This window comes from Onychostoma macrolepis, chromosome 22, assembly GCF_012432095.1.
Source record: "Onychostoma macrolepis isolate SWU-2019 chromosome 22, ASM1243209v1, whole genome shotgun sequence".
NCBI lineage: Eukaryota > Metazoa > Chordata > Actinopteri > Cypriniformes > Cyprinidae > Onychostoma > Onychostoma macrolepis.
The window spans coordinates 2,344,168-2,371,824 of NC_081176.1; the positions used below are offsets into that span (position 1 = coordinate 2,344,168).

Sequence of the window (27,657 nt, forward strand, 5' to 3'; positions counted from 1 at the left end):
GATTGATTTGAACAAGTATTAAAGGCACTAGTGTGTATAATAATTTAAAAAATCAATACAGTGTGCCTTTTACCGCGTGATTGTGAAACACGAAACACCTCACATGATTTTATAGTGAAATGTGTCATTTTTTATGTTACTCAGGTCAATTTTGATCAAGAAAAATGCACTGTGGCTTTAATTCAGCGTAAGCAGCGCAGCAAGAATAGACTCGGCGCCGAAACTATCGCGCTGCTCCTGCTCCAGGTGTGAATGCACTCATTTGTTAACAAACACGCCGAAAACAATACGCGCTGCTCACGCTTGCGGTGTGAAACCGGCGTCACTCTCTCTCGGATTTCGTCAGATAACGGTCACAGAGGGACCAGCGCCAGTGAAAGTGTGCATTTAATTGGAAAAGACACACATGGATGATGTTTTTTTTGAGAGAGAGTATTGATGCTGCCTCCACATGACAGAAATCCACACGTAAGTTTTTGTCGGAGATGTGAGGTTTATTTATTTTATCAGTTGGCGAAATGACGTCAAATGGATGTGAACTTCATAGACTTTCTGGTTTTATGGTTTAAAATAAGCTCAGCGGTTTTTTTTTAATAGTTTATATAAAGTGTCATGATCCAACTGCAGATTCAAGTTGCAGAAATTCAATATAAAGCATTGGCGCTGCAGCTGAGGCTCAGTGTCAATCCACAGGCCATTACAGCTTTTCATTAAAGTTCATTATCTAAAAATAAAGAATGATGTCCTCATTTATTTTTGATAGAATGAGTTACTGCTAAGGGTTGTTTGCCAATGATCTTCATGTTTACCCCAAGATCCTTCTTCAGAGCTTTACAGCTGAACCACGTTAAAAGTCTCTTGGTTACTAGAGTGCTCCTAGGCTATATGAGGTGGTTGCTAAGGTGTTACTAGGAGGTTAAGAAAGAAGTTAGTTAAAAGTAAGTAAAATAGAAATGAAACTCATCGCCAGCATTGACATGGACAGCGAACAACTAACAAGATGACTAGAAAGGTAAGCTTGATTATCATTATATTGTCCCTTATGTGAAGTTTAATTATTATTGACTTCTTATATTTACATTTGTGCTTGAGTTATTGTTATTTTTAACCTGGAATTTTTTTTATTTTAAATCTCTTTCCAAGACTAGACATTAGTAGTTGCTTTAACACAGTTGAGTCTTACAGAGAACAGTAATGCATGAATGCTAGTATGAAGCTCTTTTAGTGTACTTATGATGCTATTACTCTAATTGCGATTGTCTTTAAATCATCTGGTTAATAAGACTAACATCATGTAATATTTGCATCTGTGTCAGAAATACTTAAGTAAGTTCCTGCATGGAAATTCAAGTACTAAAGCAGGAATACATAATAATTATTGTAGTTATGATGTATACCTGGTAAATAGCTGGCACTGCTAAATTCAGACATTACAACATAATAGTGTACAGTATGAAAGATGGATAAATATTCAAAAGTATTTTATTTGCCTGTGTTTTAGAATGATTTGCCTTTTTTCTTGCAGACACTTCTCATCCCATATGATGGAGAGCTTTATGGAAATGGTTGATAGTTACAGAAACACAACAGCAAGAAGTTTGCAGGTTTACTTTTATTGTCACTAACTGCACACTGACATTTCACAAGCAACTCATATTGTATGATGACTTGCTACTCTGTCTGGATATTCTCCCTCACTCCTCGGCTTCTTTGCCCTGAAAACAAGAACATATTAGAGTCATTATGATCTCACCAGACTATTTGAAAATCAGTTTATATGGGACTTTCATGCAGAGCTACTTTGTGCTGCTCCTGAACATCAATTTTCCAAGTGTAGATCCATCCTTAACCCTTAAAATACACTTGAACAGATAAACAAGGATGGAAGTAAACACTGCCAGAAGGATGAAGGCAAAACACCAGGATGGAAAGGTAAGCACAAACCTCATGCAAAATGCTTTTAATCTTGAAAATGTTGTGAATGACTTTGCTTAAAACATTTCAATGAATTCATCTTTACTCCATTAAATATGCAGCATTTGCACACTTGCAGTGTAAACCACTTTATTTATTATTATTAGCGGTCTGCTCACTCGTAGTGTTGACACGACGATAGTCGAAACCATATATCTAACAATCTAACCTAATGACATGGCCTCAAAATGGAAAAAGAAAAAGTGTTGTTCATGTGTGTAATGTGAAACGGGTCTAACAGTATGTTTCTTGTTTTCTTCTTATTTATTGTTTGGTTTTCTAAGCTGATTGGGGACACTTAATTTCTAGCGATTATCGTCGATTTGATTGCACAGATACTATTTAAACTAAACTGAGCTACACAATGACATCTCTGAATTCAATAATGAAATGCCTTTAACTGAAAATTGAGTGTTTAATCTTATCATTATACATTACTGACACTCTATCCTCCAATTTGATACTGTTAAGTGCTTTGACACAATCTGTATTGTTAAAAGCGCTATATAAATAAAGATGACTTGACTTGACTAATCTGCTGCTTACAACCTGGATAATGTGTTGTATTATATATTTATGTTAATTATATTAAATAAAAAGATGCTGGCAAAAATATTTAGCTCTCTGACTAGAGGGGAAAAAATGTCAATATAGTTATTCATTGCAACCCTAATTCAGTCTCACAATCACAATAATTGTGCAGTGCTGCCATTTTTAGTTCAGTGAGCTTCACATGAATAAGCAAGAAAAGTTGTACGCAGTCCTTCAATCGGTCAGCCTTGTTCCGTTTCTTTAATCGGATGCTGGACCTCTGACAGAAGATGAGATTTCACCAAAACAGTCAGCAGGTCAGAGACCCTCCACCACAGTCGAGTTGTTTTAGCTGTCTGGTAGGACTATCTAAACTAACAGCTTTGCTCTTTTTAGCTATTGTACTGCCCAACACTGTTATCGTGATAGTATAAGTTTATATGTTACCTTCCCAGCCTCACGGCTCTTGGCTCTCAGCTTGTTGACCTGGGACTCTGCGATGTCAGCGCGCTCCTGAGCCTCCTCCAGCTCATGCTGCACCTTCCTGTACCTGGACAGGTGAGTGTTGGCCTGCTCCTCCTGTTAGGATGACACAAGATATCCAAACCCTTTCAGAGCATTGCACTCATGACACTGAATGTATTGAATAGAAAATCAAAACTTCACACTCGAGACATTTGACATTAGACTTACAGCTTCTTCAGACTGGCGCTTGTAGGTCTTCACTTTCAGCTGCAGCTTGTCTACCAGATCCTGCAGTCGGCTCACGTTCTTCTTGTCTTCCTCAGTCTGTGGGTGTAAATATTGTACATGGTCTTGGTTAAACTATGTATATTGTAATTAAATACATTTCTAAATCCTGTGTAGATGTACCTGGTAGGTGAGCTCCTTCACTCTCCTTTCATATTTGCGCACACCTTTCACAGCGTCTGCACCACGTCTCTGTTCGGCTTCAACTTCAGCCTCCAACTCGCGCACCTTCAGTAGAGAGTCATTGTTGTCACCTCTCAAATCTCTACCATATAGCCAGTTCATCTAAGACTGTATTTAGCTTGTTATTTACCCTGGACTCCAGTTTCTGGAGCTGTTTCTTTCCACCCTTCATGGCCAGACTCTCAGCCTCATCCAGACGGTGCTGCAGGTCTTTGACAGTCAGCTCCAGGTTCTTCTTCATCCTCTCCAGGTGAGCACTGGTGTCCTGCTCCTTCTTCAGCTCCTCAGCCATCATGGCAGCCTGAAATATAAGCCAATTCAAATGAACTAGCCAATATGGACAGAATGCCTTCCATGAAGGTTCCATTTGTTACCACATGTGGCTAAATGGTCAAATTACTGTTTAATTTAGAATGGAGAAACAGAAAGTAAACACCCACATCAGTGATGGCCTTCTTGGCCTTCTCTTCTGCATTTCTGGCCTCCTGGACTGCATCGTCCACCTCACCTTGAACCTGAACCAGATCAGCCTCCAGCTTCTTCTTGGTGTTAATAAGACTTGTATTCTGTGGGATTTAAGCAGGTAGTTTAGTGTACCTTGAACTAAAACTTGGTTATCATGTAACCTGAATTTGCTGCAAGTATAGTTTTTCTGTACTTGTGAGTGCAGCAGTCCCACACGCTCGCTGACGTCCACAAGCTCCTGCTCCGCCACTTTGCGGCCTCTCTCTGTTTGCTCCAGTGCAGCTCTCAGCTCCTCAATCTCTGCTTGCATCAGGTTATTCCTGCGCTCCACCATGGCCACCTGCTCCTTCATGTCCTCCTGTCCTCTGAGAGCTTCATCAAGGTGCAGTTGGGCATCCTGTGGAAATGTTCTTTCTTTGTTAGCTGCATGTCATATTTCATTTAATTAATGTATCATATTCATATTATCAAACATTTAATGTGTTGCAATTCCTCATTCTACAGAAAGATACCTTGAGTTGGCCTTGGACGTTCCTGAGCTGTTTCTGGGCCTCAGCAGCCTGGCGGTTGGCATGACTCAGCTGGACCTCCATCTCATTCAGATCTCCCTCCATCTTCTTTTTGACTCTCAGGGCATCATTTCTGCTCCTGATCTCAGAGTCCAGAGTGCTTTGCATGGAATCGATCACTCTTTGGCTGTTCCTCTTGATCTGTTCTATCTCCTCGTCCTTCTCAGCCAGCTTCCTGTCAATCTCACTCTTCACTTGGTTCAGCTCCAGCTGCACACGAAGAATCTTGGACTCTTCATGCTCCAGGGTGCCCTGATGTATAGTAGTTATAATAAGAATCGTATCAAGCTCACAGGAAAATAATGTAATGCACTGTTAATAAATTAATTGATTTGACAATTTTAAGTAACAGTACTTCAGCTTCTTCAAGTGCAGCCTGGATCTCTGATTTCTCAGACTCCACTGTCTTCTTGGCTTTCTCTAACTCATGAATGCTCTTTCCAGTCTCTCCAAGCTGTTCAGTGAGGTCAGAAATCTCCTCTAAAGGGTTTTAAAAAGTGGAATTGTAAAACTTTCTATTTTAATGCATCTTTTTAAAATGCTTTTTGAACAAAAAAAGAGCCATTTACGTTGCAGATTCTTGTTCTCCCTCTTCAGGGTCTCGAGGTGGTCAAGAGCTTCTTCATAGGAGTTCTTCATTTTGAAAAGCTCAGTGCTGAGAGAACGAGCTTCTTTCAGAGCACCTTCTAGTTCAGCCTGGCTTTCCTCATACTTCTGTTTCCACTCTGCTAGGACCTGAAGAAAATGGTAGTCATTGTTAATTAGCCAAGTCCATGGATCAAGTTATAGATTTAAAGATTATCCACACCCTTCTCACCTTGTCAAAGTTTCTCTGCTTCTTGTCAAGGTTGGCAGCCAATGCATTTGACCTCTCCACATCAATCATGAGGTCCTCTACTTCACCCTGCAGTCTCTGTTTGGTCTTTTCCAGAGAGGCACACTTGGAGTTCACCGCCTCAATAGATTCTTCAGCATCCTGCAGACGCTGGGCAAGCTTTTTTCTGTAGAAATTGGTATGAAATTATGAAATCTTAATAATATTTGTGATATTAAATTTAGGGTGCCGAAGACATTGTTCTTTGCAGTATTTACTTGGATTCCTCAAGCTCCTCAGTGCGTTGGATGGCATCAGTCTCATATTTGGTTCTCCACTGAGCCACCTCACTGTTGGCCTTAGACATTCCACGCTGGAGTTCAGCTTTGGCCTCCTGCTCCTCCTCATACTGCTCTCTGAGCAAATCACAGTCATGGCGGGCAGACTGAACCGCATGGGCCAGAGCATTCTTGGCCTTAAAGTAAGAAAAACATTAAAGTGAAAATGTTTCCATTCCTGTTGCACACAGCTATAATCTTAGTTATATATAGTACTTGATAAGGTAATCCTTTTTGTAGATACATACCTTAACCTCTTCCTCAATATGTCTTTTGAGTTCCTCAACCTGCTGAGTGTAAGCCTGTTTGCCTCTTGTCAGTTGAGAAACAAGAGCTTCTTTCTCCTCCAATTGACGGCCATATTCACCTAGTATGAGACAACGTATGATTTATGAAAGAGTCACGAAAGACTTGTATGATTTCAGTACTGGGTTTTCGAATCACTTTTTTCGCACAGTTCTGTGCTTTTTGTGTGTATGGTATATTGAGTGTTTATATACCATTTTCAGTTTGGAGCCTTGCCTTCTGGGCATTGATGTCATTAAGTTGGCGCACAAGCTCATCATTCTTCGTTTTTAGCTCACTTCCTTGGTCTTCTAATGTACGGCACATCTTTTCAAGGTTTGCCTACATCAGTTAAGAAATATTAACTTTTTTGAACTAATTTAGATGCTTCTGGATATTATTTCAAATTTCTGGGCATATTTCAAGCAGCTAAAGTTAAAGAAGTTTTGTGACACTTCTTATAGATTTTTTTTTTTTTCAAGATTGTACCTTTGCTTTAGCCACAGCCTCCATGTTGCTTGTCAAGTCATCAATCTCCATCTTGTATTCACTCTTCTCCTTCTCCAGCTTCTGCTTGACCCGCTGGAGGTTGTCGATCTGTTCTCCGAGTTCAGCCACAGTATCTGCCTGCTTCTTTCTGAGAGCTGCAGCTGTAGCTTCATGCTGCAAGGTAGACTCTTCCAGATCACGACGCAACTTCTGGAGTTCAGCTTCACGCTTCTTGTTCATCTCAATCTGGGCAGCAGTGGCACCACCAGCTTCCTCAAGCCTCTCGCTGATCTCCTCAAGTTCCCTGGAGAGATCAGCTCTCTGCTTCTCCACTTTAGCACGAGCAGCTCGTTCTGCCTCAATTTCCTCTTCTAGTTCCTCTATACGGGCCTAATTGAGGAAAAAAAAAACTTTTAGTGATATTTGTATTGTGTATTTGCCCAGCAACTTCACAGTTTCACATAGATAAGATTATGGTTAGCATTACCTGAAGTTCTTTGATCTTCTTTTGAAGCTGTGCTCCCAAAGACTGTTCATCCTCAATCTTGCTGAGAAGCTGACTTATCTCAAAGTCCTTCCTGTTTTGAAAGTAGTGTTTTGTAGAATATGCAAAATGCTTTTTGTCAAATGTGTAATCGGTGAAAGATTGACATCCACTCACTTTTTGATCTTCTCATCTGATTGTTGTTTTTCATTCTCCAGGTCCATTATGGACTCCTGGGCCAGTTTCAGATCACCCTCAAGCTTCCTCTTGGCTCTCTCAAGGTCCATACGAAGCTTCTTCTCTTGCTCCAGTGAGCCCTCAAGCTGTTTTTACAGAAACCAGAGCATTAAAATCTGGTATATAGCAGCAATATTAATTTCGCTTTGATTGATGGTCTTATTCTCATGCCAAACATCTTACATCGTCGACTTGCTGCTCAAGCTTTGACTTGGCTTTAGTCAGAGTGTTGACTTTGTCTTCCTCTGCCTGAAGATCATCAAGAGTCTGCTGGTGTGCCTCTTGGAGGGCTTTCTTCTCTTTGGTCAGCTTGGCAATGCTCTCATCCTGAGAGGCCATCTCCTCTGTCAGGTTTTTCACCTAAATGGAAACATTGTTTATTGGTTTCATGTTCAAGAGCCTGAATCATCATTAGCAGTGGTACAGTGTCAAAAAATACTAACTTTATTTTCTGTTGCATGTTTCTCCTTCTCCACTTTGGCCAAGGTGAGCTCCAGGTCATCGATGTCTTTCTTCAACTCGGAGCATTCGTCCTCCAGTTTCCTCTTCTTGGCAGTCAGTTCAGCATTGCTTTCTTCTTCATCCTCCAGTCTCTCGTTTGTCTCTTTGAGTTTTGCCTCAAGCTGGATCTTGCTTTTGATGAGACCTTCACATCTCTCCTCAGCATCAGAGAGGTTTTCAGATTCCTGTTCATTGACATGGATATTAGGGATGTGCATCTCATGACTCAGGCCGATACGATACACATCTCGATGCATAGCCAACGATACGATACATTAAATCTACATATGAAGCAGCTAGCGATGCAATACGGTTCACCCGTTACGATGCAGTGTGATCCGATTTCGATTCGATTCGATTCAACACAATGCGATTTGATGCAATACGATGCAATGGAGAAAATATGATCACTTTTAATGCAATTTGCTAATTTAGCATGAATTTACATTTAGCATTAGCCAGCACTTTTTTAAATTTGCAAAGATGTCAGGCGCTCTGGCTTCCGGTAAACATTGGACTATGGTGGCTGGTGTCTCTATTTTCACGTTCCATACAATAGAATCGCCAATAACTAGGTTTCTCAGTGGGTGCATCACTGAGTGGGGAGAACGTGTTTGATGTTTTGATCGGAACGGAAGAGCGGCGTTTTGACCTGCGACTAGGCCGCCTCACAGTCACACAGTCACAGAGGAAAAATTTAGGCCCTAGCCCGGTCCGTGTCCGACAGCTTATCAGAATTACCGGCCCAAGCCCGTCTTTTTTCCCCCTTCTTCCAAAACGACTTATACTACTGTTTCATCTATTAAAATAGTTCAGTTTTGTATGTAATGGCAAAGTGATTATATTTCGTTTAGTTTTTTTACTAAGTTAATTTAGATAAACTGGAGCATTTTTTGTTAATTGAATATACTTTTTTTTTCTTTTTTAAAGTAACAACCAAGTGGCCAGCGGCAGACGGTGAGCTGATCATAGCCTATGTTTGATCAATTTAGCCTTCTCAAATCATCATGACTTGCCTGAAATAAAATCTATAGATATACTAAAACAGTTCAAGCATATGACAATGTTTAAATATTAAACCTAGATAAATGCGCGCTGTATCCAATCGTTTGTGCTGAGAGTGGAAGCTAAAGCACGCTTTGCAGGACATGGAGGCTCCAGTACAATCACTTACATTTTTTTCAGTGGAAACAACTTAAAATACGCCATAATTTTTGCTCATAAAGGTAAGAGTATTACATCATTCGGAACTGTAAAGGGTCTACTTTTATTTGTGTGCACTCACAATATCCACAAAATGTGCTTTTATAAAATAAAGAAAATAAACATGATGCACTTTCTGCCGCCTCGATCTTGAACAGGAGTGCATCCCAAAAATGAACTGAAACTAAGCGAATAAATGCCTCACAGACATGATAAATATATCTATAGAAAGCTTTAAATTACTACTTAAATAAATCAAATCAAATCGAAAACAAAAACTTTCATTATAATCATAATCCGTGAAGATGCACTTCTCTCTAAAGGCGCGTCTAATGAGGAGACGGCGATCGTCATCTTCATCTTTGCGACACTGACACAGAAAACACTAGTTTATTAGTAAATAATTAAAATATCTCCTTACTATTTCCCCCTGACACATTATTATTTTGCTGGGGCTTTGCGGCAAGCTTTAGCCCATTGCGTGCATTTGAAAGCAGAACTCTTCAGCTGCGCTGACTACACGCTTGCTGCTGCTGCTGCGGGACACTAAACACAGTCAAGCCGCTCTTGACAGTCGCAGCAACATGGTCTCGTGTTGTTTCCACTAGTGCGGCAATTTTTTCATCACTAATTGATGGATGTCTAAAATGTAAAAATAAGGAGAAGCCTCAAACAGGCCCGATGCCCGGCCCACGTCTGAAATATGACTTGAAAATTGGCCCGAAGCCCGGCCCTAGGGGCGTAAAAATGTTGAAAGGTGCTTTTGATTTCGTTTTGTAGCACCCCTGTAGAACTGGGGCTGTGTTGTGATGCGTCATTCACGCAGCAGCGGTGATGAGAGAACGCGCTTGAGAAACTGTTTAGAGAGGAGAAATCAATCTACATATAAAATATTGGTCACAGATTATTGGTCACTTTCTAAATAATAAAAGTATGGCGCATCCACTAGTAATTATATATAAATAAATCTGTTTTTACTGTTGCAAATATGTTTGAAACGATGCATTGCGATATAAATGCCAACTTGTAGCTGATGCACACTTTTTAAACCGATGCATCGCATCGAATCAGGGAATCTTCCTATGCCTAATGGATATAGTTAATGACTTATGTTCATAGCTGTAGGATCCATATTAGGATCAGAAAGAGCTGAAATACTCACAGATGTTACTTGCAGCTGAAGGTCATTTTTCTCTTGAATAAGTGACACCATTTTCTCCTCAAGCTCCTTCTTTTTAGCTAATGCCTTTGTCAGATCCTCCTTCATTTTTTCATAGTTCTCCTTCATGGCTGCCATTTCTTTCTCAGTCTCCGCACTCTTCAGAAGAGGCTTGATCTTGAAGTAGAGCTTCATCCATGGCCAATGTTTGACATTCATGAATGAGCGAATGTTGTATTGAATTGCAAAAATCGACTCTCTGTGGAAGAGAGTTTCTGGTTTTTGTTTAACCAAAATCTTCATATATTTTCTAGTATATCAAATAATACAAATTTCACCCACCTCCTCTCCATCATCTTCACAAACTCTGTCCTCATGAGGAAGCCTCGGCAAAGAGCCTGAGTCATGGTAACCAGCTCTGCTAGTTTCTCATCTCTCATCTCCTCAAGAGTTCCCAACAGACCAGCTTTAAAGAACACCTGTGCAAATATATAATGGTGTTTAGTGGTATGTTATGGAAGCCATTCCATGTAGAGTTGAGCTTAATATAGCTCACCTTAGTGTGTCCAAACTTGTATTGGGTGTGGTCAATATCAATAGAGCCCAAGAGTTTCTCTGAAGCCTTTTTGTTGTCAATGAACTGTCCCTCAGGGATGACACTAGCATTTAATACTTTGTACCTAGAGGACATTTAGACAACAACGGGTATATTTTGTTGAGTTAGGGTTAGATTAGAGTTAGGATTAACAATTTTTAAATGTGGTTAAGATTAGGTGGTGTATTATCTTTAATTAAAAGGTTGAAAAAGGTGTAGTGTCTTTACCTCTGCTTGAAGTCACCATAGAGAATTCTGCTGGGGAAACCTTTCCTGCAGATTCTGATACCCTCCAGCACACCATTACACCTGAGCTGGTGGATAACCAGGAAGTTCTCCATCAGACCTGAAATGCAAATGTTCTTAATGTTTCAGAAGTATTTTCAAAACTGTGATGCATTTGAGTCTTTGGGGATCAAGTTTACCTGGAGTCTTGGACTCATTAGGAATCAAGCAGCGCACAAAGTGAGGGTGAGTGCTCCTCAGGTTAGTCATCAGTTTACCTAAGTTCTCCTGTGGAAATGTTTGTCATTAGTTTTTCATAGAGAGGAGGTTCACATCCTGCATTAAAAGAGAGAATCTATTTACCCTAAAAAGTGCAGACACAGTCTGGAAGGAACCACCCTTCTTTTTGCCTTTCTTTCCACCGCCACCCTCCGCTATTATATGTAATTAAAAATTGTTTTTGTTACATTTTTGTTGCTTTTAATTAATTTTTTTAAAATAAATCACTATGTGAATATTGTCTTGCACATAATTAAAAGACGAAGGGATTCAGAAAGTGCAAATGTTTGTACCTTCAGAGCCTGCATGCGCGGCATACAGGAAGGAAAGCAGTTTGAGCGATGACTTTTGGTAAAGTTGCACAACAGAGTCGTTCAGTGGATCCTTGTTCTTGTCCAACCAGCCAGTAATGTTGTAGTCCACAGTGCCGGCGTAGTGCACCAGAGAGAAGTGGGCCTCTGGCTTACCTTTGACAGGCTTGGGCTTCTGGAAAGCTGCAGTTTTGCCCAGATGCTGATCATACAGTTTGTTTTTGAAGCTTATGTCTGTAGCCTTGGGGAACATGCACTCCTCTTCAAGGATGGAGAAGATGCCCATTGGCTGTTGAAGAAATGTTCACACTGAAGTACAGGTACAATGTGAATAGCCATTTTAATTTACTGAATGGCCGCTTACCTTCTCAATGAGCTCAATGCAGGCAGCCAAGTCCATACCAAAGTCAATGAACTCCCATTCAATGCCTTCTTTCTTGTACTCCTCTTGCTCCAGAACAAACATGTGGTGGTTGAAGAACTGTTGCAGTTTCTCATTTGTGAAGTTGATGCAAAGCTGCTCCAAGCTGTTGTACTGATAATTCAACAGAGGCAAGTTCATACTGCTGACTGTTATCTTTTATGTCTTGATTCTTACAGAGACTGTAAAGACTGATGCTCACATCAAAGATCTCAAATCCAGCGATGTCCAGCACACCAATGAAGAACTGTCTAGGCTGCTTGGTATCCAACATCTCATTGATACGGACGACCATCCACAAGAACATTTTCTCATAGACAGACTTGCAGAGAGCAGAGACTGAGTTGTTCACCTGAGAAACAGTGTAATTGATATTAAAATGTACTTTGTGAAGAATGAATTTCTTTTATGAATGTCTATGGGACATTTCTAATTAGAGGTTGACCGATAGGGGTTTGACCGATATCAATTGCCGATATTTAGAAATCAGGGCAGCTGATGGCCTGCTGATTTTTGCAGATATGTTTGGTTGATTTTTAAAAAAATGTTTTTTAATTTTTACATTTTATTTATTTATTTTTTTTTCCCATTCATATCAAAAAAGAGAGTTTGAGTAAATGTTTATTGCAGGGTACACGATAGTAATAGTGGTAGTAGCCTAATTCATAGTAATGATACATGGCTCAAAACCTAAGCACCTTCTCAAAACAGTTCTGAAGCATGCTTTTTGTTTACATTTGCTGACAGACACCAGTGTTTCCCACAGACTTGCAAATGCAAATCCATTCTCTGTCAGCTGGAGGTAGACTACTGTTATAGCTGGAGATATAATCAGTGGTGTAGTCTACGTGATACGCAGGTATACGGCATATACCCACTAGCAAAGGTCACGGATTTCCGTATACCCACTTAAAAAAGCGCGAGGATATGTAACAACATATTTGTGACAGAACTTTCACACCTTCATTCATAAATTCACCCTGTCTGTGTTGCGATCGAAGCACTGACTTTTTGAAAATCACGCTGTGTTTCTGTTGATGACCAGTGCTATTGCGCAACTCTTTAATTTCAACCGACTGGCTGAGGCTGTCCTGCGCCACTGCTGCACGTCACCACGAAAGCCTATCATTAGGCTTATTTGAGATGTGCCTCGCCTCGACTGAAATGTAGGCGAGAGTAGGTGGCTGCAGTGAGTGGAGGAGTGAAATAAGCGCTGGTAAGACGGACAGTTCTGACCTCTCAAAGTAGAACAGATACCAACGAGATCAAAGGCAGATATTGCTTATTCTCACTCATGTGCTGTGCTGCTGGTAAACATGATATAATTTCAGTTCTGTCACTTTATATGAAAATAAATATGATGAACAAGACACTCAAAGTGCTTGCTATTTAATTCCATAGGAAAGGTGTATTTATCATCCATTTTTATTTTAATACAAACCAAGGGCGTAGGTTTGCTTTTGACATTGGTGGGGACATAAACCCAACATATTCATAATTCATATACATAGTTTTTTTTTTTATTAATATGTTTATCAAACAATTACACAATTACATAAGCGCTGGGTGTCTTTATCAGGCATCACTTTATTTTTATATTAAGTCAAGTCAAGTCAAGTTGAGCTTTATTGTCATTCTGCTACATGCAGGGCATACAGTGGAACGAAATGTCGTGCCTCACAGGACCACGGTGCTACATAAATACAGGCATACAGCAATGAAGTAAAACAATATAAACCTATACACAACTATCCTACTGATAGATTTTGAATATAAATATACTATATATAAAAATGTTTTTACCTATACATAATCGATCCAGATTCTGAAAGAAAACTCTGCTGTTGCTGTAGTAACGGAACTTTCATGCACATTTGATTGGCAGATAAACCGCACGCTCTTATTTCTGTGTTGTTTTTTTATTATGTGGATATTTCAGCTACCAGTTTGATTTGTACATTCAGTTGAACAATATTAGCAGCATGTTCCAAATCCTGCTGCACCACAGAGTGCCACTTACATAGTTTACCATAAAATACACATTATATTTGTTCCAAATTATTGTTAATGTTCATAATGACTTTTTCCTAGGCTGGAAGATTGTGTATCTTTCCGCACAACGTTTGTCTTTCTGTCTGTATCTAATAATAGCCCAGTGGGGATTTCTTTAAGACTGCAAGGGAAGCTCGGCTTCCCCTATAATGTCAAAAAATGAATGGTCAAATATGTACTATTGTGTTAACATTTTATTGACTAAAAATGCGTTAGAACACGTTCATCTTGAAGACGAGTTTGTTCAGAATCAGCTACATATAGCAGGTCGCTGACTCGATTTCCTTCTCATACACTCCCGTAGCGTCAGTGCATTTCTCTGCTGAAGCCGAGCGTCCATTGACTTCAATGGGGCTGCTTTGAACAGTTTTGTTAAACTAGACGGTCATTGGATAAATGCTGCGATTATGTCCCGCCCACGGACGCTCAGCGTCTCTGGGGGTGAATGGAGGAGTGGGCTGGCCTGGACTCCGGACTTCTGCGTGATGATTGGAGGGTCTGTCAAAAGACTGCATCTCCTTTTGATTGACAGCGATTTTGTACTATAAAAAGTCGCTGACGCTGAAGCTATTCGAGCTCAGTCCCATAGCGGCTTTGCACTTGGTTCTTATCAATCATTATATATATATTTTTATTCATTTATAATGTTATGTTTTAATATACATGCTACTAACTCGGAAATTTCAAGATATGCGAGCAAAAAATGCTCCTGACAGTTCGGCAATACGACACAAGCAAGAGTGCTGATTTTGTTTAGTTTCTGTGTTCGAATCCAAATCCGCGTTGATTTGGGCGAATCACTGATTCACTGAACCATTCATAAAAACAGTCATTTGATTCGCTCCTGAAGGATTCAGCCGTTTTGAAAGAATCATTTGAATGACTCAGTGATTCAATCACAATCTTCTGCCACCTGCTGGCCGTTTTTAAGTTTCCCGTCTAAAAGTAGGCATATTACATTATTTTCTATATTCAGAATTTAGTATTTAAAACATTAATCTCATAACATTATTTATGCAATAATAAATACAGTCTAAATGAATAAATGCCACATCTAAATGTCACTTCATGCAGATTCTGTGCAGTGCATTTGTTTAGATCATTTCATGGATAACAATAGCCAGTCATTCATTCACATTAATTAAGTATTCAGAGAATAATATTGTCTGTTTTCACTTACATCTACTTATTTATAAAATTTTGATTCATTTTGTAGAATTGAATTATAAATGAAGCTGATATAGTATCGTAAGACATTTTTATGGTATCGTGACAACCCTATTATACACCACATTCCTTGTTTCAGTTTAACCTAATTCCCACATTTCCTCCGTCGAGTTTAATATCTTTTTTTTTTAGATTGTTTGTTCATTCATTCATTCATACAGTAGGCTAGCGTCACTGGAAAAGACGCCTAGTTGGTACGACAGGTTCACAGAGCATTTTCTTGAAAAGGAACGTAGGGCAGAATTTATGTATAAATAAATGGACAATTTTTATGATGTAGGCCGAAATTGAGCTTCCCCTCTTTGAAAGACCAGCAGCCGCCACTGTAATAGCCATAGGTCGCGCTTTCTCTTTCCATTTGCTCTGTTTTGTCAAACACCGTACTACAAAGTCATCAATGCACCTTTGTTAATTCCTGAAGTGGGCTTTTATATTTACTGTTTTAGACTGCTGTCTTGAATTGGGTGCAATCCCTTTGAGTTGTTCTAAATGCTGCGCTGCTCTCCTCGTCCGGTGTGCGACTATTCTTCCCATGTATTAAATGCGCAACCTTGAAAGCGCGCAGTTATCCAGCGTATTTACTTTAACTTCTTAGGTATCAATGGTATGACCTTTCAGATGCGTCTGAAATTACAAAAACATATACATATATTTAATTGTTTGATCAAAATTATTGCTAGGGACAGTTTGGTAGTCGCTGGATATTGGTAGGGACACGTCCCTTGCGTCCCCTCCTAATTCTACGCCCCTGATACAAACATGTATTTTAGATTTTTATAGAAATTTGACAACAGTCAAATATCTCGCACAGAGATCGCACTCAATAGTGTTTGGGAATATTCATGCATAATTTAAATACATAATCACATGAAATCAGATTAAAAAAATATATAAATCAAAACAGGCTGTTTTGCCCTGCCATCATTTTCTGAAACTGTGTGTGAAGCCGGCCGATCAGTCGGTCGACCTCTATTTCTAACATCATTCATCTATTGAGAAGGTAAGTAATCACCTGTGGTACTGTCTGGCCTTTGGTCACCATCTCGTTCCCGACCTTCACTCTGGGGTAGCACAGAGCTTTCAGCATGTCAGCAGAGTTGAGGCCCATGAGGTAGGCGATTTTATCAGCCACTGAGGAAGAACAGTTTTTATGCATTATTTTCACTTATCAAGTCAATGTTTGCATGCTGATTTGTGTTAATAATACACCCTACCCTCAGTGCCGTCAGGTTCAGCCTGCTCCTCTCTCTGCTTCTGTTTGAACTTCATGTTCCCATGATGCATCACAGCACCTGTCAGCTTGTAGATGCTGACTTTCTCATCAGCAGTGAAGCCCAGAATATCAATGGCAGTCTGTTTTTACACAGACCAAAGTAAATCACATTATCAATTTCAAAAGAGATGGGTATTTTATGTTATGCAAAATTCAGTTTCTGCTGGTGTTTTTCTGATGTTCATTTGCTCAGATATATTTCATAGATTCTGGAAATAGCAACTACTAATATAACTACTACTAATAATGAAGTTGTCCACATACATCTGTGGCAATGAACTCCTCCACATCATTGATGCTCTTGACAGTGATTTCACCCTGGCTGATCATTGGATAGTCATAAGGGTTGGTGGTGATGAGCAGGGCCTCTGTAAAGAGTTGATGTGCAGCATGTTAACGGTGCTCTCAAACAAGGAAATAACTGAAGCACACAATCCTGTAGATTTCTCACCGAGCAGCTCTGGCTTGTGTCCAGTCATGAGCTGGTAGAAGATGTGGTAACTCCTCTCAGCCGACAGCTGGAATGTCACTCTCGACTTTTCCAGCAGATCTTTGAAAAGAGACATTGATTTCAATCAATCCACATGTTATCCTCTAGGGTTGGACAGTGTCTACCAAATTGGTATTGAATGATGTCTACAGTGAAACATCATGATGGACGATGACATCGGGGAGCAGGGTTAGGCGTATGCAGAAAGGCACGGGAAGAAAAAATAACGTGTTCTACGGAGCCACTAAAGTGACATGGTTAGCCGCTGGTTGTTACATTACAGTACATGGAAGTTCACTTACCACATACACAGAGTAAGGAGAGATGACTGATAGGACAATGGCGAATGATTTGCAGACATTGAGCACCACTGACAAATATCTAATCTTGTAAAATGTGTGGTAAGTACTGCCTCTCCGTAGTGTAGAGTCCATGTGATACCGAATCTCGAAAGTGAAAGTAAAATGAGAGCGGGCATTCGAAAGCGGTTTCAATGCCCTGCATATTAGTAGCGTATCCCTTATGCCTGCAATTTATATACGGTATAATTACCCAACAATATAATTGGGAGAGAAAGTACTGAAATTTGTTTTTTATCCTCCCATCTCGTAGGCTATTTATTCTCTTTAGGGGTTCCGTAGTACACTTAATTTCCTTTCCGAACACGGAATTGGGATGCAGCGGATTGCGGGAGAGGGAGTGGGGTGACAGGAAACACGATGCCGGCTCAACATCGTGATGTCTGTTAGCCATCGCGATGGACGATGGCATCATCTATTGGCCCAACCCTATTAGCCTCCAAATGTTTAAAATGTTTAAAATGTTTACAAAAAAAAAAGCAAAAAAAACAATGTTGACTTACAAGTTTCAATATCAGCTGAGGCCAGTTTTCCAGTGGTCGCAAAGTGAATCCTGATGAATTTACCCTACAGAGATTGAATGTTCCAGATTAGGAATGTTAACTGAATTTGTATAATGCAATTAATCTGACCTCAGCAACTTACAAAACGAGAGGAGTTGTCATTCCTTATAGTCTTGGCATTACCATAAGCCTCCAGCAGAGGGTTGGCTGCAATGATTTGATCCTCTAGTGACCCCTGGTGAGCAATTAAGTAATTTCATCATGTAGAATAATTCTGTCACATACTTTGGATGATATTTGTTTGCTTAGTTTAGTTACCTGCATTTTGCCAGCGACAGGTTCTGCCTTCTTTGGTCCAGACACAGCGATTGTCGCAAAGTACTGGATCACACGTTTGGTGTTGACAGTCTTTCCTGCACCGGATTCTCCACTGAGTGTATGTGAACACATTTCAGAATATTAGAAAGTACTTCTTTGATAAATTAGCTTTTATTTAAGTGTTCTTTAAAAACCATAACCATCAGACAGTACAGTTACATGCACACCAGAAAGTAGTAATGTGATGTTCGGCACTGAGGCTTCGAAGCTTGTTTCAATCTCACAGTGAAGGACTGTACCAGAGCTTGATTCGTTTTGTCATCATTACCACATGATTTGTGACTTCTGAAGCTAATGAATAAATCATAATATGAATAAATTTGTTGTTTTGTGCATGTTCAGATTGCATTAATCCCCGCTTCACAAGCACTTCAGCTGACCATTCCACAATAATCTTCATTTATTTTGATCACACACAGACTCCTTTATTCATACTTTGTGCAAGTATAAGGAAATGTAATTTTTTTATTGCTTTATATGGTTTTCGTAGCACAAATTGATTTATTATATGAAATGGTCCAAAAATGGCTGGGACGCAAAGGTACCTTTTTCCACCTTTAACCACAAGATGTCGTGAAAGTGATGTGATGAGTAGCCATACTCGTAAATTGTGCTGAGCACTTGGATGGGTTAAATGCAGAACACAAATTCTGATTGTTTCGATTCTGAAATGAGTGTTCAATGTGTTGATAAGCTTAGCGTAATGAGCCATTTTTCAATACAGTTGAGGGGAAGCCTCGGTGCTTCACAAAGCTTCATTTCACCATCACTACCAGAGAAATGCTTAAGACGTGAACCCAGCATTCGCATGTACATGCCAGAATTGAACTGTGTTTTCTTAACCTCGTACACATGCAGCAATGTCAGTAAGTAGCTTCTTCCTCACACCTTTCTGTCACTTTAGCTATCCAGTTTTTTTTTCCAGCACATGCCTATAAGAATAATGCTCATGCACTGACACACAAGCCACGCTCTCCAGCAACCAGGTGTCTCTCAATCGATTAAGTAGCCTTCATGTTTACGTGTATCAGAGTGCTGCTTTCTGCAAAAATCCTTGCAAGGCAGTTTTTGAGAGTGCACTTCTTATACAAAAACCTATTAATTTTAATAATCTACTTACGTAATCAGGATAGACTGATTCTCCCTGTCTGAAACAAGTTCATAGTGTTGTTTTAAGTGAAAATGCTGAAAAGATTTTATTTTTTATTTCATTTAAATTTTAAGCAAAATATTTGTATAATTGTCAAGCAAAATATAGGCAGGCTCAGGATTAGCACAAAATAAGCATTCTTCTAAGAAAATCTTATTTTCTTTTAATAATCTTTTTCTTTATTTTTTTGCAAATTGGATTGAAAATGTATATCCCCTCTTACCAGTGAGCATGAACTGGTAGGCGTTGTCAGAGATGGAGAAGATGTGAGGTGGGGCTTCAATCCTCTTCTTGCCTCTGTATCCAGCCACAACACCTGAGTCGTACACTGGGAGCCACTTGTAGGGATTGACAGTGACGCAGAACAAGCCAGAGTAGGTCTGAAAGAAGATAGTCCAGTTTAACAATGCTGCAGTCCCATCCTAGCAATAAAACATGATTTACTTAGACTTACGTAGATCATCCATGCTGCGTAACGCTCTTTGAGGTTATACAGCACAGTAGGCTCATTGAGGTGGGTCATCATGGCCATGTCCTCAATTTTGTCAAACTTGGGAGGATTCATGGGGAAGATTTCATCTTCTTTTACTGTGAGTGTCTAAAAAAATTTCAGCAAGGGTGAGGCATTTACTAAATATGACAATGTTTGATTCATGTGACATCTAGTTTTAAAGTCCATAGCATTCTCTAAAATTGTTTTGCAGAAGATTGGGTAACACTTTATTTTGATGGTCCCTTTTGAACATTCTGTTGACACTAAGTAATGTTGCAACTACATGTCAACAAACTCTCATAAGAGTATTAGTAGACTGTCTGCTTCATATCTACTAACTCCTTATTGTGTTGGTCTCCCAACAGATATTCTACTGATTATAAGTAACTTTGCAAGAACGTGTCAACTTAATCTAACCCTAACCCTACCAGTCAACTAATACACTACTAACACTCTAATGAGAGTCAGTAGAAATGTAGGTGCAACATTACTTATAGTCAATAGAATGTGTTAAAGGGACCATCAAAATAAAGTGAAACCGAAGATTGATACATTTTTTAATTGTACTTACTTTCCCACACAGAGTTTTGACGGTAGCTTTGCCACTCTCTCTGCTAACAAGAATACCCTTCAGATACATCTCTTTTGGCTCTGTCACGAAGAACGCCGTTTTGGCATCAAAGGGGGTGTTCTGAGCCTCGATTCTCTCTCTTTCTGGCTTCCGGAGGTAAATGGCCGCCGGGCCGAAACACTCCATTTCACCATCTCCCATGATTGCGGTTTACTGTGACTAATGACAAGGAGAGAATGTGCTGAAGGTTGTTTACTCTTGTACTATAGAGTGATTGCACATGATTATTGCAGTAAAGAAATTTACTCCTGATTTCATTAATAGAGTGGTTTCTCTATTCCAATAACCTCATTTCAGTTGTGTTTAAGTTACAGCTGCCTGGAAGAGCCTGGAAAGCTTATAGGTAAGTCTTGACTATTTGTTCATGGCACTAAAGCAATTTGCTATTATATTCAAGCTTCAAAATTGCTTCTTAAATCTTTATATTTATGTCGTTCTAAATATTAAACAACTGGTGTAACAATGCTGCTCCACATGAGTGTTTCTGAGCTTCTGCGTTCTAATGCAGTTCTAATTTTCCTTCAGGTATGAGCAGCTCTCTTCACTCATTAATGATCAAATACACCCCCCCCCCCACACACACACTCAACAGTTAGAACAATCTGGTACTCTATTCAACCAAATGTTGATAATTTAATATGCATATATTATCAGTATATAATCACAAGTGGAATACCTGCTGTTCTTTCCAGAGACAATATGTCTGATGTGTACCTCAGGTAGGAGATGCCAAGACAACGGTAAGAAAGTCCACAATGTGAACTCTTAAGTACACTGTGAAAAGTAATTTGTTAAGTGTACTTAATTAAATTGTGCAAACTCGTTGCCTTAATTCAATTAAGTAATCTTAACTAATCTTATTTACTAATATATTAAAAGTATTTCAATATTTCACTTTGTAAATCAATAAGGTAAACAAACAATAGCACTTTAAGTAAAGTCAACAAAATGAATTGAGTTAGCATGTTTGTTTGATTTTAGAGTGTATGCTAACTGATTAACATGTGTGAGGGTTAGTCGCTCTAAACTATGTGGTATTAGGTTAATAGTAGAAAGAGAACATGATGAGCAACTCACCCACCTTTGAGTTCCAGTCAGTTCTTAGAGGAGCCTGAAGCAGCGTCTTATATAGGCAGAATAATGTTCACTCAGCAGAACACACTCACTGTATTTGGTCATGCATTCTTAGCTCCGTTTTGACAGGAATTTTTGTAATTGATTGTTACATTTATCAATATCATGACACAGGCCAAGGACAAGTTATCACTATGTTGTAATTAACTGTCCAGTCTTAATTAGGCTTTGTTTAGTTTGTAGAAAATACTGTGTTAGAGAACATTTTGTAGGACAGATAATGGGTTGTGTTAATGACAGTAAACGCTTCGTTAAGATGAGGTGAATTGACACCTTGATGAATTAAATGAATATTTGAAAATAAGCCACCAAAACTGTGATTTAAAAATTATACTTGATGTATTTATGGGCATTACTTATGATCAAGCGCCTTAACCTTGAGAAAGGGTTATGTGAAGGTGTCAGTTACTGGATTTCAGACATTGTTTAGGTCTTATGTTGGGCATAAGCTTCTTCAAGTGCCTTGGCACTACATTAGAGCCCAGTTTAGCTGTGGAGAAGCTCTCAAATGTCACTGGGATACTGTTCCCAGAAGCCTTGGAAGCTGTGTGACAAAGAAGCAAATTTGGGCACAGCAGTTGTCATTCATGTCTGTCACACTTATGCTGAAGGGCAGCCACGATCTTGCAGAAATGAGCATTTCCTGAAATGAGCCATTTTTTGAGGGCATATTCTAAATTAATAGCTAAATAATAACAAGTAAGGTAAGCAACAAATAATACAAATTAGGGATGCTCCAATACTTAATTACTCCAACAATACAGATAGCCGATTATTCAGAATGGTATCTGCTGATACCAACACCGATAGTTTGGTTTTCCTAAGAAAAAATATCTCTTCCTAATGCTGTAAAATATACATAGAACCCTCTCATTTGTGGCATTATTATATTATTAGAGGTTAAATGGATCATTCACTCAAAAATGAAAAATTGCTGTTAATTTACTCACCCTCAGGCCATCTAAGAAGGCCATCTTTAAGGTCAGGTCAAGTCAAGTCACCTTTATTTACAGTATATAGCACTTTTAACAATACAGATTGTGTCAAAGCAGCTTTACAGTATCAAATAGGAAAATAGGGTCAGTAAAAAAGGTGTGAGTGTGCTTGTTTTGTACCACTGTTTTGGACTGTGTAATCCATTCCCAGGTAAATAGGGAAATCTGATTCTTTTTAGGATGAGGGTTGGGCATGGGGTTAATTGCATGTAATTATGCATAATTTACTGTTTTTATAATAGTAAGTACATGTAACAAGGACACTGTACTTTAGTTTTTCTTAAGATAATCTTAAGAAATTCTAAGTGTGCTCAACTGTGCTATTTTGGAACACCATGACTATGAACTAAAATGTGCTTTTAACATGCTTTCTCTGTATTAAAAAATGTATTTAGTTACCACTCGTAGTAGACTTGAAACTATATTTCATACACTAGTGTGTTTAAGAGAACTACAAGTACTACTAATAATTTTTTAAAGTGCATTATGTAAGTGCATTTATTTTCTGCCAGGGAAATAGTCGCAAATGTGACCACATCACGCCTAAATTGAGGGCCCTCCATTGGCTGCCTATTCAATTTAGAATCAATTTTAAAGTTCCTTTACTGGTGTATAAATCTTTACATAATCAGGCCCCTAGTTATCTCTCAGAGCTGCATTTTTATACTCCCACTAGAAGTCTAAGATCCAGTGATCAGAATCTCCTTTTAGTTCCTCAGTCTAGATTGAAGCGTAGAGGGGATCGAGCTTTTTCTGTGGTGGTCGGTTATGGAACAATCTGCCGCTTGAGATTAGATTGGCACCTTTGAGATTAGATTGGCACCTTCCCTATCCATGTTCAAATCACTTTTAAAAACACACTTGTTCGATCTGGCCTACTAATATCCCATTCTTTTTACATTCTACTATGGTCTTGATTTATTATTCTGTCTTCAGAATGTTTATCTGCCATTCCTTTTGGTTTTTAAATTCATATGTTTTATTATTTCTGATTTATGTGTTTATGGTTTGATTTTAATGTACAGCAATTTGGTCAGTCTTGTGGCAGTTCTTAAATGTGCTTTATAAATAAATGAACTTGAACTTGAAACCATGAGAAACCATAACTTTTATTTGGCCTCTTCATTCTAGTGCTTGGTTCACATGTGTAGATCAATGGCTCATCAGTTTTGCGTTCTGAGTCAGAACTTTTTCCTTTCTTCAGTGTACTGTTGGAGGAAATGGATCATATACACTGCTATATTGGCTCAGTTCGAGTCAGAATGACTGTTGAATAACTTGTAGATCTGTGCTGCTCCAGATTGGCTTGAACACTTGATTGTCACTCAATTTCTGAAAGCTGACACTCAAACAGCAGAAGCACACACCTAATCTGCAAAACTTTACACTAATTCTCGGCATTTGACTCAGTTTTCAATTTCAGAAAATTTGCAAAACACAACACACAATTCTCTATGTAACACACAAAAATTTGACAGGAAGTATCTTGATTTCCTTTTTCAAACACAACCATTTAAAACATCGCACTAATTCATCAGCACTTCACACTGACTCACATGCACAAACACTCACTGCTTTATTTAACACCAAACAATCATGGCTTTAGAATAGGTCTATAAATAGGCCACAGGTCAAGTTATACAGTTTTTCTTGCTTCGTCGCTTTGATGCATTTCTCAGATCAAAAATGAAATTCTCAGAACTACTTTGTTCATCCTCCACATCATCTAGTCACTTGTGCACATCATAAAAGCAGTTTCTCATTCTTTTGAACAAGTTATGATTGCTTTGATTCATTCATGCGACTGATTGTCTGCAGTTTCTACATTATCAGTTGCTAATGTCATGTTGCTCAAAATGTATTCTATAGTTCTCTGTGCAAGTTCAATCAATATCACACATACAGTAGTGTAAATTTGTACTTTTGAAATGGATATATGGCATACATAAGAAATGCATTTCAGTACAGTAACTGTCATCCAAACAGTTGTCATAGTTTACATCAGGTAATAATAACAGAGTGCAGTGTTATATTCACAACATGACTAAGCTTTTTGACTATCTTATTTGTGAACAATGAAACGAGGACATTTTGTTCTGATGGCACTAATATGTTCATTGACATAAATACTTACTTTTGAGAGATGAACTATGGATTTTGAGTAAGTTACAGGCTTTTGCAGATAATCCATTGTGTGGTGCTGTTTGCACAAATTGTTTTGAGAGATGCACATACACATTCTTTGTCACAATTACAGTAAGGATAATTTGAGAAATGCACCAAAGTGACGAAGAAAAACTGTAGGTTTTGAACAATGGATGAAAACAATGTATTTCCTTTCTTTCTTACTGTGTAATACTGTATTCAGAACCACGAATGCTTACAGTTAAAAAAAAAATGAATTTTTCATGGAATTTTTAATCTCTCAGCCAATTACTTTCAATCTTGTACAGAAATGTACATAGCAGCTCATGAAAGAAGACCATTATGTTTTGAATAACTGTGTGTATATGATATATCCAAAAATATAATATTATGGCGAAAGTGTTTGCAACGTAAGACAGATGTTTGCTTTTGAGATATGTTTGTGACATTTTGAATGCAGTGCTTCATTTTGCAAGAGATGTGAGGCATTTTGCATTTTGTGTGCAATTCTTGGATTTGTGTGTAAAGTTTTGAAAAAAAGAGGCAAAGTTTTGAAAATGTGTGTAAGCAGCTGAAAAAATGTAAAAGCACTATTTTTTTCAAGTGACATTGTTAATGTGTTATTATATATGGTCCTAATTCTGCACGAGATATCTTGGTAACACTTTATTTCGATAGTCCACTTTAGACATTCTACTAACAGTAAGTAACTTTGCAACTACATGTCAACTAGCAGTCATTAGACTGTCTGTTTAATAACTTCTAACACTTTATTTTGATGGGTCCACAACATACAACATACTGACTATGAGAAACTTTACAAGTATGTCAACTTATTCTACTAACCTTAAACCTACCCTACTGAGAGTTAGTAGACATGTAGTTGCAAATTAATGAGAATTAGTTGATGTGTAGTTACAAAGTTACTTATAGTTAGTAGAATGTCTAAAGTGGACTATCAAAATAAAGTGTGACCGATATTTTCTTCACACACATGTTGCAGTCTGACACATTTTCCATACCCTTTTGATTGACAGGAAACAATTGGCCCTGATTATTGGCTATTTTGGCCTTTACATTAGTGCATCCCTAATGGAAATCACTAATTCTTAATAAGACATGTAGTAGTTGTTGTGGATCAAACACATTAAAGCATCTGATTTCATCCAATTCTTATTTGGACTACAGTTTTTCTCGATTGCTAACACACTATAACTGATTAATTTGGCCCATTTTTCCAAACCATACATACAGTTCTCAAAACAAAGACATGTTTCTCAAAACTTTTAACACATTTCACTTGTTTGCACACACGTTCCAATTTGCTCAGTGTTTTCTGCAAAACTCTACACAAAAACGCCATCATTTTGCACAGGTTTAACCATGTTCTCATTTAGAAAACACAAACACACAATATAATTAACTCAAGCATCAAAAAATGAACACAAACAGCACATGTTTATCCATGTGTGAACATTCAGTAGCAAAACTGATGACACACAGGTCAGAATCTCAGGATGATATGCACAGGAGCACAAGTGATTATGTGTTTTGGAAAATGAATCATGCTAGTGGGAGACAAAGAGGAATAGGAGGAGAAAAGAAAAAAATTAAGGGGATGAGGTCAAAGGTTGTTTGTTCCTGATGAAATACAAAGCACTATAGTTGACCATGTTCTTCAGCATGGACTGACCATGAGGGAAGATGGCCTACAAGCTCATCTACAAGGTTTCAATACTACTGACACATACAATATAATTACAGTACGTAGCAGCAGTACTTCAGATGAGAGAAATTTCATTATTCTATATACAGTAAATAATGTAGCACATGTTGTACACCCTCAAACTCATTACAGTACTGTTGAAATGATTTGTAGCCAAGTAGTCCTTACATCTACTCTATTTTTGCAGAACTGAGAGACGACTGTCCAGGGAAAGTAGAGAAGTCTTTTTTCAGAAGACTAAGAAACGGCTATAACAAATAAGGATACTACCAATACTGTAATGCAATTTGGCTGAGGATGCTGAATGAATGAATTTATTTATTTATTCATTCACAGTAACTGACAGTATAGTCCAGTGTGTGTTTACTGTATATTCAGTTGTTTGGTCTTTGAACTTTTCTCTTCTAGTGCTTTTCATCTACTGTAAGATATCTTTACAGTCGTGTAATGAAAGTAAACTTTTCTTAAAGTTAATTGCTGAATTTTACTGTATCTGCACTCCTTTATTTATGCTGTATACTGTAACAGACATTGACTAGCAAATGGATTCCTGTTTCCCAAACGGGAGGTTTTTGTAACAGTGTTTTGAATAGATCTCACTAGTGTTCTCTAGTCAGGAAAGTAGTCTGAGTATTTGACAGGTTTGTGTATCATCTGAGGCCAAAGTTTGAGTCTGACAAAAGAGAATATGTTTTTGACTAAACTATTTGATTTTGACCTGGAAGTTTGAAGTTTGCACAAGTTGGTGTGTAATTTTGAGATTGTGTTTATAGTTGTGAGAAAATGGTGAATTGTTTCATGAATTGTGTGTTAGCAATCGAGAAAAACTGTAAATGCCAGCTTTATTTTGGCCATGCATTTCATCTTCTTCCATCTCTCTGCTCATTTCTGGTTAGTTATTTCAGATTTACACTCTTCTAATGGCTGTGCTAGTCTATTAGGCTTCAGCTGTCTGCTAATTTGTGTAATTTTGTTGATCTCAGAATTGTAGTTAAATTACAGTCAAAGTCAAATTTATTTGTAAAGCTCTTTTCACAATACACATGATTTCAAAGTGTGGGATAAATTTGATTATTGCATGGCTAGATCCTTGATCAATGAGTCTCGTGTGATGTTTCTGAGCAGTAATGAAAGCACTAATGCATGAATGCATCATGAACGCTCCCCTGATTTCTACAGGGGTCTTCAGGATGGTGTGGCGTTGGGTGTGCCATTTGCCTGACTTTGGATCATGCCCTTGTCCTTTTTCTTTTCCTTGAAAGGACAATGCAATGTGTCCAACCATCTT

The 27,657-nt window shown here is 38.4% G+C and overlaps 1 protein-coding gene and 1 long non-coding RNA gene across 2 annotated transcripts; one reads left to right on the forward strand and one right to left on the reverse strand.

Annotated features, from left to right (window-relative positions):
• Positions 1-1,594: 1,594 nt before the first annotated feature.
• Positions 1,595-21,457, reverse strand: LOC131530105 (myosin heavy chain, fast skeletal muscle-like). Its single transcript, XM_058760226.1, has 41 exons — positions 21,447-21,457; positions 21,046-21,143; positions 20,310-20,528; positions 19,700-19,843; positions 19,469-19,625; positions 19,216-19,243; positions 18,036-18,147; positions 17,860-17,952; positions 17,718-17,781; positions 16,817-16,915; positions 16,630-16,733; positions 16,307-16,445; positions 16,105-16,223; positions 12,016-12,165; positions 11,757-11,927; positions 11,375-11,681; positions 11,166-11,236; positions 11,003-11,090; positions 10,806-10,923; positions 10,539-10,662; positions 10,325-10,461; positions 9,986-10,241; positions 7,563-7,805; positions 7,303-7,479; positions 7,060-7,205; positions 6,886-6,976; positions 6,399-6,788; positions 6,125-6,251; positions 5,873-5,991; positions 5,565-5,761; positions 5,290-5,473; positions 5,042-5,207; positions 4,828-4,952; positions 4,416-4,724; positions 4,097-4,300; positions 3,879-4,004; positions 3,569-3,739; positions 3,379-3,483; positions 3,199-3,294; positions 2,953-3,084; positions 1,595-1,715 (listed from the first exon to the last, which is right to left on the reverse strand). The coding sequence occupies exons 3-41, from the start codon at positions 20,508-20,510 to the stop codon at positions 1,695-1,697; spliced, it is 5,811 nt and encodes a 1,936-aa protein (XP_058616209.1). The 5' UTR covers positions 20,511-20,528; positions 21,046-21,143; positions 21,447-21,457; the 3' UTR covers positions 1,595-1,694.
• LOC131530117 (uncharacterized) lies at positions 1,722-13,183 on the forward strand. The gene is made up of 2 exons (XR_009268324.1): positions 1,722-1,932; positions 11,993-13,183. It is a non-coding gene; the product is annotated as an uncharacterized LOC131530117 (long non-coding RNA).
• Positions 21,458-27,657: the final 6,200 nt, after the last annotated feature.